We start from the raw sequence: 14185 nt of genomic DNA on the forward strand, positions 1-14185 counted from the left end.
CATTTCGAAATACGTTAACTCCGGCAGCTCAGTGTTCACAGACGAATGGAAGGGATATAACCACATCGACGATTTAGAAGGTATAGAAATTTCTCATAAAACAGTAAACCACTCTGAAAATTTTGTCAACCCGATTACAGGCGTTCATACTCAGAATATCGAAAGATTGTGGGGTCACTTAAAAAACAAGAAGAATTTGCCGAAACATTACACAGAAGATTTGTCGGATTCGTATATGTACGCATTCATGTATAAGAAGTATCACAATTGGACGTTAAAAAATCCCGGCGAAAAATTCCACACCTTTATCAAACACGTCAGAATGATATTTCCCGGTCGCGGAAAAGTACCTAGTTGGAAAGAACCGGAGACCATTCCGGCCGCTCCCGCACCTATTGCCAAGAAGAAAAAGGTGGAAAAAAACGAGAACATTGTTAAAAGAAAAGCGCAAAAGAGATCCTCTTCTCATGCCGGAGAATCAAGTTCAGTCGACGGGAAGCGAAGAAAAAGAGGAAAGGCTCAGTAACAAAGTAAGTGCTCTTGTTTTTTCGTTCGTGTTTTTTAGTATTCTTAATATAGACCGTCGGGTAGAAATAACCTTCACGTCGCCGTTTAAATGTACGGTAGAAAGAAAAAATTTCGCGGTCGCCGCGTGCAATATACGGGGGGGGGAAAAATCCCTGCCGCCGTCTAGATTGTAGGGTAGAAAAATTTCCCCGTCGCCATCTTGGATACCATAGGTAACATTAACCATCTTCATTTCATACAGTTAAAAAATGTTCCGTTTCTATCTTTGTAACACTTCTACTCCTTGTAGACATTGGCAAACCACAAAAAGCTGATACGATGCTAGCTTTTTCTTATATTTTCCATGTGTTTTCTAATAGTCCTTATTATAGATTCAGGAAGTCTGGCATCTTGTCCTATTTTTAAAGTTGTTGTGACCATGTTCGTGCCATGATCATAACAACCCTAGCAATAGCATGACCATATATAGCAGTGTTTTTCAATCGTTTTCTCAGCACAGACCAGTAAAGTAGCAGTATCTGAAATATTAGCGGTAGCTCGACTGTGCATGTGTTGCTAGCTCACATTAACTGAGTGTTAGCTCAGATTAAATGTGATCTCACTAATCAAATATTGTGTTATTAAAATATGGATTAATTACATCCTAGATGTAAACAATAATTAATGCCTTTCTTTTGTATTTTATCTTTTGATTTGATAACTATGTTTTTTTATTAGTTATGTATTTTAATAACTTGTTTTTATATGTTTTTTATATATTCATTCATTTCAAAATAATTAATATAAGCATATTAATTTGAAAATAATAATATATAAAAATACATATATGTAAAAAAAATATTTATTTTAGGTATTATGGAAGACTGTATCTAGAGAAAGTGAAAAAATTGAAACTCTTACAGCTGGTAATATTAGGGTTTCCAGAGATCCTAGAATATCTATTTTGCATGAAGAAGGTGGGTATTCTATTTTATTTTTATTAGTTTGAATCAGTAAACAAAATTTGAAAGCATTTTCTTATTTGTTTTTAATTAATAGGGCACGACACATGGATATTGAGGATAAATCCCGCTAAGCTGTCAGATTCGGGTCGTTACATTTGTGAAGTTAACACATCTCCACCTCTGCAACTTAATAAAGCAGTACAAGGTGGGTCTGGAGATAAATATACATATTTAATGAGAACAATTTATTATGTGTAAAATAAATAACAATTTCTATATATTTATTTAGAAACTTGTAATTTTCTCAACTTCTCATTTTATTTTTATTTAACAGTTATCAAAATGCCAATTAAGCAAACAGCAAAACATAATTATACAGGTAAATATGCAAATATAATTCATATATACAAAAGATATTATTATAGCTTGCTACTTAATAGTCATTTTCAAAAAGTTGCACTAATTTCATTATCATAATTTTAATTTGATTAAAAAAATATTTCTTTTATTACATCAGAAAATTCTGTTTATAGTATTTATTTAATATAATTAATTTAAATGAAAAAATTCCTTCAATAGTTAACTTAAAATCAATAATATAAAATTTATTGTATAATTATATCTGATAAATTATATTAATTACATGAGCACAATACTGAATTTTTACTTATTTATTTTCTGAATTAAGACATTTTTTTGAGTACAGAAGCATACACTACTGGTTTTAATAAATAACAAAAATAAATTTTGCCTTTTACCATCATCTTAGGTCACAATTTTATCAGCTGAGATGATAAAACGACAGAATGATAAAATCTTCTATAGCTTCATTATTTGTATCAGTTTTAAAACAACTAAAATGCAAGAGTATTAATCAAATTTTACTTTAGTAATTTAATTATATTTGTTTTATCATGCATTGTATATCATATGTAATCGATATGTTGCTAGTGATTGTTAACTTAATTAATAAGCTTTTTAAATTGGAAGTAAAGTGTAAATTTAAAGAGTTCTAGTTCTGTTCCAGCGACAATTGTTTATTCAGTGATATATGACATGAAATATAAAACTTACATGAAATTAAAAATTAAAATTTTTTGTGCATTTACTAATTGTATTTTACTAAGCAGCTGAAAATAAATAATTACTTATTGGTACCGCTTTTTTTTTTTCCTCCATATCCTCCCCTAAAACTTGGCAAAAAGTATTTAGCTTGACAATTGCCATGTTAAGTTGGAAGGACTACATATTACATTGAATGCAATGACTACCATTACAGTTTATATAATTATCCAAGCAGCACTGGAGCATTGTTATTTTAATGCATTGCCATTCTTATCTGCTAAAAAGCAATGATTGATAATATATATATATATATATATATATATATGGAGAAAAGAATAAGTGGCCATTACCAAGGGTATAGCCACAGGAGGAAGTGGGAAGGGAAGAGGGAGGAGGGAAGGAAAGGAGGAAGAGAAGAGAGCTCATACATGCATGACCATGCCGTTTGATAGACAAAATAAAATACAGGTTACACTGACCAGGAGACCAGTGGCACAATACTGAATACACAATTAGGAGTGCATGTGCACAAATACTACAATAATACAAGGTCCTGATTTAACTACAAACTACCACTAGTGTGGCTGCCTGTCTGCCCATAAATGCTGTACATTGGGCAGAAAGAAGAACGTGTAGAAAATAAACCGACCACATATGATTACAGTACATAGTAATAAATAAATAAAAGTAAAACATTATGTAGATGCAGACCATGCAAGAGTTGCCTAAGTATTGGCATCTTGCATGTTAGATAATGTCCTTTTTTGCTGATCTTGCCACACTTTACTGATGGCTTTCATTGTGAATCTGATGAATGCCTTGAAGATACTCCTGTTGTTGAGCAGAGCTTTGAACAGGCAGGGCCAAGCGATTTGTTCCCTGATGGTAGAAGTGATCAGATCTTTGCGGGTCTGATCAAACCGCGGGCAGTCAAAGATGATGTGGATAGGTTCCTCCAGGGTGGAGTTGTCACAAGGGCAGGTGCCTCCATCCTGCCTTAGGAACCGACGAAGTAAGACCCAAACCCACCATGCCCAGTGATGAGCTGGGTAACAGAAAAGTAGGGGACGAAGTGTGTGGGCAAGGTCACCTCTGGGAGGAATTGGTGCGTGAGCCTCCCCTTGCCACACGAGTCCCAGTGGCCTTGCCAGATACTGTTAAGGGTACTGAATATCCGATGATACACCCAGGATGGAGGGATGCGGTTGTAAGAAGGGTTACCCTTCTCAGAGGCAGACTTCTTTGCCAGATGGTCTGCCCTATTGTTGCCCTTGTTGCTGCTATGACCCCTAACCCAGTGAAATTCAATAAGAGTATTGGGCTCAATACTAGAGATAGCAATGATTGATATCCTTACTTTGTCTAATCATGTCATTGTCTAGCACAATGTTTAAACATTGTGAATGACTATGGTTTCGTGTACATATGTACTCATATCATTGATCATAACATATTTATATAACAAACGTAACAAAATTTATATAATATATATAAATTTTGAAATAATAAAAAGTTAATGTAAAAATTTAGAGCATAATCTATAATTATTTTACAGACTGTTGTAGAAAGAATAATGTTCCTAGACAGTGTCTCTTCTTCTGCAGTTTTGATAATACTCTTGCAGAGAGTGAAGAAACTCCAGATGCACCTTGGCAATGCTCAGAACATTTAAGTCCTATTACTAAATGCTTAACAGGTATGTTTATTAAATAAACTGTCTTTTCAATGTTATCTGTGTTCAATAACAAAGAAATGCTCAAGCAAGCACTTTCGACATTTACAAAAATGTTTTTCACCCGACAAAGACATTTTTTGTAATTGTCAATAGTACTTGTGTGAGTGTTTCTTTTCATTATATGATTAACAGGTAATAAATTTTCTTGAATATTTTACATAACAATGTTTAACTATGTTAGGATCAGAATAATACTAAATTTTTAAATGTATTCATTTTAGATGGTCGAGATCATATGCCTTGTTGTGTGAGACAAAACATTCCAGAGATTTGTCGTTCTGTATGTAGGGGAGATTATCAACAATTGACTGTACTTCAGCATTATTCTTGTTCAAAATATGCTTTACCTACATTAGCATGCATATCTGAAGGATTAGGTAAAAGATATTTTTGATTATTTTTTTTTTTTAAATTACTTGCTTATATTAAAGCATGATGTTTAATTAGTAAAACATGTAGCATTAATATAAGTTTAATTTATTTCAATAATACTTATATTTTACATATAGCTAATAATGGCTATAAATATTTAAACATATTGGTCTGGGAGAACTCCATAATGTTATGCAAATAATAGTATTGTGCATATACTATTTTTCAAATCAAATATAAAACCTAAGATACCTTATTATCCATCATTATGTTTTGAAAAATTTTTTAAATATATAAATTATAACTGTTATTTTTATTTTAACATTTAATGAAAATTCACAGCTACTAGTCAAGATAAATACAGTAGAGCATCGATTATCCGACCCCCGATTAACCGACCGCGTTCTAGTCGGCAAATTCAAATGTCCGCTAGTGATGTGGCGCTACAATATTTGGTTATGTCTTGACTACTTTAATATTATTTTTGTTAAATTTTTGCATGTTTTAGCTGACAGCATTGGCTCGATCATGAAAGGGAGGCTAGTATTTAAACCAGGCCTAATACACTATACTAATAATGTATTTTTTCATACTTTTCGGTTATCCGACCAACCCCTGTCCCCAATTGAGTCGGATAATCGATGCTCTATTGTAAACACATCTGACTGGATTCTTAGCTATAATAAACACAAAAAAGAAAACTACATTTAGTAGTCATTCATAAGTTAGAATCTAAATGTAGTGGAAAACATTGGTTTTCTTTGATAAATGTTTTTGCTGAATTTTTTGGTATTCTGTGTTTGTTGCACTAGTAAAAATATTGAGATATTTAAAAAATAATCATTGTATTTTATTGCAATTAATATTCAATAAATTTAAAAAACATATTTAAATGAGAATTTTTTAAATTATGTGTATTCAGTGTATAGTTACAATTAAGCTCTTATTTTTGAATGCTGACTAAATGGGGACTAATTTTTAAAAATCATCAGACAGTTTACTGAAGCAGAAATAAATTAAAAAATAGTTAATAAATATGTACTTATAAAATATTTTAATTAAATAAAAATGTCTGTTGTGTAAGTTAATAATTATTTTAATTTATCTACTCTCATAAAGATTAAGTCATTACAGCCAAATTAATATCATTATTAATTATCAAATAATTAAGTATATATCATACAGAAGGTACTAAACATTATTGGCAAATTGGTTGTTTAATTTAAATTATTAGATAAACTTTTGCTAAAGTTAAATTGTTTTGTTTCAGTTAATGTATTTTTTAGTGTTAAATTATTATAGAGTTATTTTGAAGTGTTTTTTATATTAATTATTTCTCCTCTTTTACAGAGTTATTACCAGGTCCACCCAAATTCTTAACAGTGGAACCATTATCATCAACAAAATTAAAATTAAAATGGCTACCTCCTCATCAAACAACTAAAGTGAGTCATTATAAAATTAACATAACTCAGTTACATGAATTTGATGAAAATGGAAAATTAAAGGTAAGAATGCTTAATATTTCTCTTTTGAATATGCTTTCATTTTCTTGATGAAATTCATCTGAATACTTTTTGATTTTTAGGAAGATAATAATAGAGAAAGTAAAGAATTATCTATTGACAAACAAGATCCTATAATTACTGTTACTGTGAGTATTTTAAAATTTTCAAGATATATAAATCTGAGAGTTTTCAAACGTTGATTATATCTTTATCTTTAACCTTTTAATTCTGAGTTTTATTAAAGCTGTTTGGTCTTGAAGAGTAGATTTTTTCCACTATTATCAATGCTTCTCATATCATTGTTTTTTTTATTATTTATCTAAAATTATATAATTTTTTCCTTTTTCTTAAAATTTATATGTATTAAGTAAATTTTACTAAACGTATTAAAACTTTAGGTAAATGGAACTCTTAGAGATTATACTGTTGAGAATTTACATCCATTAACTATGTATGAAATTGCTGCAATAGCTCAGAATGAACATGGATCTAGTTTACCAACATATGCTCTTCGAACTCTTACATTGTCGTCAAGTTCAGATATTGATCAAGATAAACCAATTGAGAAGCCAAATGTCACAATACCAGATGTACGTGGATGTTGTGAACGTAAAGGTGTTCAATTAGGAAGGTGTCTGAGAATTCTTTGTGATCCTTCAAGAGCTGATGAAACAAGGTTTGTTTAATATGTGTACAAAAGTTTTATAAATTAAATATTTAACAAATCTTTTAAAAAGACTTATAATGACTATTAAAAGGAAAAGTAAATTGTCCAGAGAATAAAATGGCTCCATAAATTTACAATAAAGGCTAATCATGCATTCAAAATGTTTTAAGAATCCAGAAAATGTTTTAATGGGTTGTGCTACAGCCCTTGAACAAAGAATTATAATGTCCAAATACTAATACGATGGGACCATACATCATGCACAAATAATCATATAATTTCTTTTTGAGATTGTTCAGTAAACATCTTTCCTTCAAATTACACTTAATATTCAATTTTTTTTATATATATAAGCAAATGATTAATATTACTCAAATATTTTATACAAATGAATAGCATATATTTTTAATGCTATTTTTTGATATTTAATCTTTTGATTTTTACAAGATAATTAAATATTGTGTAGTTCTACACGATATTTTAGTAGTATTAATTGTTTGTTTATACATAAAAGGGAAATTTAATATTAACTATAACTTGAAGAACAAATAATCATGCCTGAATCAAAGATGGTACCACTGAGAATAACAGAGGAGATAATAATAGTCAGATTATTTTTGATTGATGATTTAAGGATCAATACCAAAAAAAGAAAATATCTGTGATCTGTGGATGTAGGCATTAATGAGATTAAGGATAGCAATAAGCATTAACACACTGGACCCAAGCAAATATCTCCCTGAAACAGTAATCTGGATAGCCTTTATAAAAGACTCTCATACAAGGATGGGAAACATTTTTACTATGGAAGGTCAAATATAGTTTTAGTGAATGTTATGTTTTATTACTGGAGGCAAATTTTTTATTACAGGAATTTTTAGGTTTTTATATTAAAAAAAATACACATTTTTAGGAAACTATGATTTTGTATTCACGAAACATGATGCAATAATGCTGCATAATAAGTACTAAATTTCTTTTAACATATATAATGAACACATTAGTACTTCTTATTAATAGTAATAAATTTAAAACATGTCATTTAAGCCCTAAAAGGAGATTTAATTTGTGAAAGATATGAAAATGTGGATTCACAACAGTAAGTAGTTGTAAAACAGGGAAGCATTCAACAAACATGTTTATGTAAATGTGGATATTCAATTGATTTTTTAACTGTTGAGAATCTTTGGAAAATAAATTAGACATTTATGACTGTAAAGTATTATCTTATGTAACAAAATAAGTTGTTATTTTACAAATTGTTTTGCATTTATAATTTTAAACTGGCTAATTCTGTTAATAAACAGTAATACTTAAGACATAACCATAGTATATAAACCATATGACTGTCTGAAAGTAAAAAAAGTAAAACTGGAAAAACTATATTTGGTTCTAGGAAAACTGGGTAAGAAAAGTTAAGTTTAACATTATTAAGTCAGTATTTTTAAACATATAATCATATTTTATGTTTTCTTTTTAAAAGGAATAGCTTAAAAAAATAATAATTGTTGTAACAGAACTATCATCTTAAATTAAATATGTAATTTATAAGTAAATTTATATATTTTTTTGTACTTTCTAGGATGACAGATATAATGATTTGTGCTCCTTGGGCAAATGTAACTTTTGAATGTATGGCAGGTAGCTTTGATCATTCAGATTGTTGCAGACTTAGAGGTGTTCCTGATATTTGTTTAGATTTCTGCAGAGGAACTGTTACACGTGTTGATTATCGTCATTTTGTCTGTCTTGAATACATGGCACATTATGGAAGCTGTCTTTTAGAACATTATGGGCTTATAACAGGTCCTCCACAAGACTTTTTATTAACTACTGCTCATACTCATTGGGCTGTTTTACAATGGAATCCACCAAAGTAAGTTTGCAATTATTTGATTTTTATTAAATCATTCCTCACAACAAAAAGAAATTTAAAATACTGTTATGTGATTAACAAATTTCAGATTATCAAAAAGCGTATCTAAAATTTATTTTCTAAAAACACTTGCCATCGAGGTTACTGGAAGCGCCGCCATTTTGTATACCTAGGTTCACATTAATCAGATTTTTTTATTCAAACAAGATGTATAATTATTTCTATCATTAGAACCTAGATATATAATTAAATATTTTTGTTAGTAAAGGTTTATTTTCAATGATTGATTCTATATACAATCTTACATTAATTAAAGTTAATTTGATTAACTACTTAACTAGATTCTTAAGTGATATTTTATAAACTCTCTTAACCTCTTATCTTGAATTAAATCTCAAACAAAGTCTATATTAATCTATTAATTTATGTAGATTTTGTTTGAAACATATTACAAATACAAATAAGAGATAAAAATAAGTTTTAGATAGTTTAAATGTCGTAAATAAGTCAGAATATAATTGCTATAGTATTAATTACTTAAAAGTTATTATGTTTTTTATTTTTAGTAATTAATTTCAAATCTTCAGGAACACTAATACGGTAAAAAAGATTAATAATGAACATTATCTGTAATAATAATTTTCTTGAAATTAACCAAATTTGTTTTATTTCAAATTAATTTTCTCACATTCAAATTATTTAGAAGCCATTAACACGATTACTTTAAAATATTCGCAGAGATTTATTCTCCATCAACACTAATGTAATGTACATTTAATTCATGTGAAATGATTAACTTCAAACATTTATGTACAATTTGGAATCTTGATGCAGACTAGTTTGTTTTTAGAATAAAAAATAAAACCGGTTTCATTGATAAACTGTTTAATTTACTTACTTTTTTAACATGAATATTTGTATTGTTATATTGTATACTGGGTTAACATATTCTAGTTAATGATTTATATAAGTGAATTAATTGGGTCAATATATTTTATATTTAAGTTTAATAATGAATATTCAAAAGTACTTTTATATGAAAATATGCATTTATTGATAAAAATAATTGTATGCTGAGAAGGTGCCGGAATTGGATAAAACTTTATTAGTGCAAAGATAATGATGATGGTAATAACCAATTACTAAGGCTTGAATTTTTATGTATTTTGGTGTGCTGAATATGAATCTGAAGTCCAAAATCTTCTATTACTCATTTTTTTTTTAATATTACTTTTTTGCAGAAAAATGCCTTATTTAGACAAACTTTCTGTTACTATTGTTTGAATAAAATATAAAACTGAAAAAGTCATATTTGCTTAATGTCAGGAATTATTTTAAAAAGACCCTCCTGGGTCAGGTGCTATATCTTAGATCACAGGTATTAGCTGTTATGTGCCAGGCGGAGTTTCAGCTGCCACAGTATCTTGTGGAGTGGAGACTCTTTATTGACTTATCAAAGCCTTAAAGAAGTTTTACTGCACAATGGCAACAAACATCCATCTGTTCCGGTTGCTCATGCTGTTTACATGAAAGAAACTTATAATAATGTGAAGGTAATTCTGGACAAGATAAAATACAATGAAAATAAGTATAATGTGTGTGCTTACCTCAAAGTAGTTGCAATACTAACAGGTCTGCAAGGAGGTTACACTAAATTCTGCTGTTTTTGATGTGAATGGGACAGTCTAGCAAGAACTAATCACTACATGATAAAAAAAAAAGTGGTCCAGTCATACAATAGACCTACAAGGTGAGAAGAATATTGTGACTAAGCATTATTTTATTGGAAAATTGCTATTTTTAGTCTTGCTATGAAAGACAACACACAAGGACACAAGATTTCCTGAATTTACTGCTGTGCCTTGAATTCCCCTTGCACTACTACTAGGAGTGATGAAATGTCATATGGGATGCTCTCTACATCGGCATGCCAGTGGTGGTAGTAGTATTCCACTAAACAGTAAAGGTAAAGAATTAAAACGCTCACTGGTGGCCTGTTGGATTATCTGTTAATGTGTGGTCTTCCACATGCTAATAGGATAATGTCTGTTTCCAGACAGAACCAGGATTTGCCAGTCCGTAGTAGTCCATGCTTCTCATTCACATGATCACTGCAAATGAAGCTGGTGATGCTGAGATGCTAATGGCAGGAAATATAGTGGTAATCAAATATGTCTCAGCTAATCACCTGTTAATGATACTGAAGGAATCAGGATTTTACAGTAAAGCTTTTACTTGAGTCTAGATGGTGGATAAAGATGCTGTTGCAGGTGTTCATGATTGTTTTATAATAAGATACTCATTTCTCCTGATGGAAATAATTATCTGATTGAGAGACATGCACTGGTACAGAGCATGGCTGCTATATTTGAGTACTTGATGTATTTTTGGTCCTAAACATCTGCTCACAGTCAGGTGAACAGTCTAAATGGCAAGTAATTTGGTGAAATGATTGTTCTGTTTCATGATATAGCCTTTGTCAAACTCTGTCAGCTGTACATAATGCCTTTAACTGTGTTGTACAGGCAAGTCTTGTATTCAAAGATCTTCAAACAAGATACACTGAAAATTTTGTCACCAGTTTTGCTAGTCTGTGAGCTTTTTTTTTTATAGGATATTGGGTAGTGAATTTAAGGCACTTTGGTACTATTACCTGAAATACAATCAGATCACAACCTCGATCATTTACAAGATTGTTCCAAATAATTTTGGTGCCCGAAGAAAGCTAAAAACAGTGTCAGTGTACTTATGTTTCTATAAATATTGTGACACCTTTTTAGTATCCTTCCAATCTGGCATCTGAGGTAGTTTCCTCTCTACCTCATCCAGGGACGGATCTAGGTTTTTTGGGGCCTAGGGCTTATTGAAGTCCAATGGGGCCCCGTTTTTTGTTAATATAAATAATACTTATCATCAATTTAAGAAAGAATATAGTCAGATTTTTAAATTTGTTAAATTTATTGTCTTAAATAAATAGTTTAAGCATTTGATAAGTTAGTTTAATAGCGGCTATCCTCAGATTCTACATAAAGATTTCTTGATCTTAATTATTACAGTTACATATATTTAAATATAATTATAATTAATATATGTAATATTACTGTTGTTTATTTTGTTTCATTTGCATTTATAATTTTAAAAAATTCTTTGATTTCTTTAAAAAGCTTCAGCATTTTCTTCTGTGTGATCTGAATAATTTAAAATATTCTTTTGTTAAATACAAAATTTATTACTAAAATTATGAGTTATAAATAGATTATTTTAATAGCATTCTTGGTAATACTGTGGAAAGATATGTTTTACATTGGAGAAATGTCAGTAATATTGAAGATGTTGAATATAATATTATTCCTAATGTTCATTCTCCATATCTTTTGGATGGGCTGAGTCCAGGAGTGAGGTAATTAAATTATTATTATTGCATAAAATGAATATAATCGCCATTATGCTAATGCATATTGAAAATATTAAAAAATTTCATTTTTTGTAGATATGAGGCATATGTAATTGCAGAAAATTCTTTTGGAGCAAGTCAAGGATCATCCAGAGTTGTTTTTTCTACAATTGCTTTACCTGAAGTACTACAATCAGATGAAATAAGAAATGAAACTGGTTACAATGAAACAGCATGCTGTGTTTCTGCAGGATTGAGAGATCATTGTATTCCTTTATGTTCCTATGAGGTAAAAAATTTTATCTTTGATGTATCCATCATCAAATATAATTAGTATGAATATATCATTAATTTTATATTTATAGAGCTTAGAACTAGTCTTTTTTCGTAACAGATGAAGATGACTGATTTGGAATTATTAGCTCCATTGTGTGTTGAAGATCTTCATACATTATTAAGATGTGGTGCTGGAGGTAGAGACCATACCCCATGTTGCAAGCGTCGTCAAGTTCCCGACAACTGTCTTCCTTTCTGTGCTGGGACTATGAGTGATGAATTATATTTAACTGCTTTCACTTGTGATAGTCATATTGCAGATATAATTCAGGTAGGCTCAAACGTATAAAAAATAAAATTGTATTTTTTATTTCTACAATTTATTAGTTTGTATTTAAATGTACTTGTTAAAATTATATTAAATGCAACATAAATTGTGAATAGTGTATGGCTGATGGAACAGAAGTTCTTCCTCAAGCTCCTCAAGAGTTTCAAGCAGTGACAATAACACCACAATCTATTCAGATTCAATGGAATCCACCCGATAATGGAAAATTTACAAATTTTCGAGTTTATTATGAAAAGGTTGCCGATAAAAAAACACTTCATCCAACAAATTATACAAATGTGAGTTAATACAGATTATCAACATAAATGAAATCTTTATCCACATTTTCCATAGTTAAAACTGACATACTATCTTCCATAATTCAAATAAAATAATGTATTTTAAAATTCTCTATAAGATAATAATTAATTTTTTCCAGGTTGTTAATGTTACTTCAACAAGTACAATTCTTAATAATTTAGAATCAGATACTCAATACAATATGTATGTTGTCGCTTTAAATGAACATGGAACTTCTTTGCCTTCACTCATATTATCCATACATACTCCAGTTAGTGAAACAAAAGATACAGTTATTAAAGGTATATAGTTTTTGCAATAAACAATTTTGTATTCTTGATATTTAATATTTATTAATCCTGATAATCTAAAACAGAAATTTTATAATCCAGCAATGCATTTATAATAAATAAATATTTTGAGCCATCTTAAATAGCCATAATCAAGAACTAGAACAAAATTCTTATTTATCCAACTTATTTGTTTTTTTTTCACATTTATCCTAGATATCAAAATATTAAATATCTAAAAAAAAACAAGAGAGTTTAAAATTATAATAACTTACCTCAATTAAAGTTTTTCTTCTGATATTTATAAGTATATTTATTTTTCAGGTACTTTGAGTCCTCCTCATACAGTTGATATTCCATATCAAACAGTTGATTCAATCACTGTAACTTGGAAACCACCTTATCATGTGCCCCCTGATGCTTATCTTAATTACATTGTTTATTATCATCCAGCTAATGGTAGTTTTGATCTTGTTCGTGATGGACTAACTTTTGCTACTACATTCAATTCAGTAATTTTAAGAAATCTTAGTGTAAATACAGAATATGCTATCGCTGTAAGAGCTCGAAGTGGTCAGGGAGAAAGTGATCTTTCAGAGACTGTTATGGTTTGGACGGATCCCGCTGTTCCTGCTTTGGTTCATGCACCTGTTATAATACCTGCTGGACAAATCTTAGAGGGATTAAATGTTACAATCCTTTGTATAGGTGTTGGTATTCCTGTACCAACAACTTCTGTTTTTGTCAACGGAAAATTAATGAAAAAAGAAAAGCAGAGACATGTTGCTTACACTCTTGTACATATACAACGAAATATTACTAATGTTGGTTGTTATGCAGACAATGGTTATGGTTATGGAGCTCAGAGTTCACAAGATATCAGAGTTGGATGTAAGTATTCA

General features: G+C 29.7%; 1 protein-coding gene across 4 annotated transcripts in view; it reads left to right on the forward strand.

Annotated features, from left to right (window-relative positions):
* Positions 1-14185, forward strand: part of LOC136972151 (Ig-like and fibronectin type-III domain-containing protein 2) — a 38802-nt gene that overhangs the window by 15124 nt on the left and 9493 nt on the right. For all 4 annotated transcript variants that reach the window (XM_067266705.1, XM_067266704.1, XM_067266706.1 and 1 more), the window contains 15 exons: positions 1379-1484; positions 1567-1677; positions 1807-1851; positions 4093-4233; positions 4494-4649; positions 5995-6152; positions 6233-6298; positions 6551-6828; positions 8402-8695; positions 11964-12095; positions 12186-12378; positions 12484-12696; positions 12810-12992; positions 13133-13295; positions 13608-14174. In XM_067266705.1, coding sequence (XP_067122806.1) covers positions 1379-1484; positions 1567-1677; positions 1807-1851; positions 4093-4233; positions 4494-4649; positions 5995-6152; positions 6233-6298; positions 6551-6828; positions 8402-8695; positions 11964-12095; positions 12186-12378; positions 12484-12696; positions 12810-12992; positions 13133-13295; positions 13608-14174 — 2806 coding nt within the window. The remainder of the gene's footprint in view (positions 1-1378; positions 1485-1566; positions 1678-1806; positions 1852-4092; positions 4234-4493; positions 4650-5994; positions 6153-6232; positions 6299-6550; positions 6829-8401; positions 8696-11963; positions 12096-12185; positions 12379-12483; positions 12697-12809; positions 12993-13132; positions 13296-13607; positions 14175-14185) is intronic.

The sequence above is a fragment of the Centruroides vittatus genome, unplaced genomic scaffold (assembly GCF_030686945.1).
Source record: "Centruroides vittatus isolate TY-2023 unplaced genomic scaffold, ASM3068694v2 contig_2818, whole genome shotgun sequence".
Lineage (NCBI taxonomy): Eukaryota > Metazoa > Arthropoda > Arachnida > Scorpiones > Buthidae > Centruroides > Centruroides vittatus.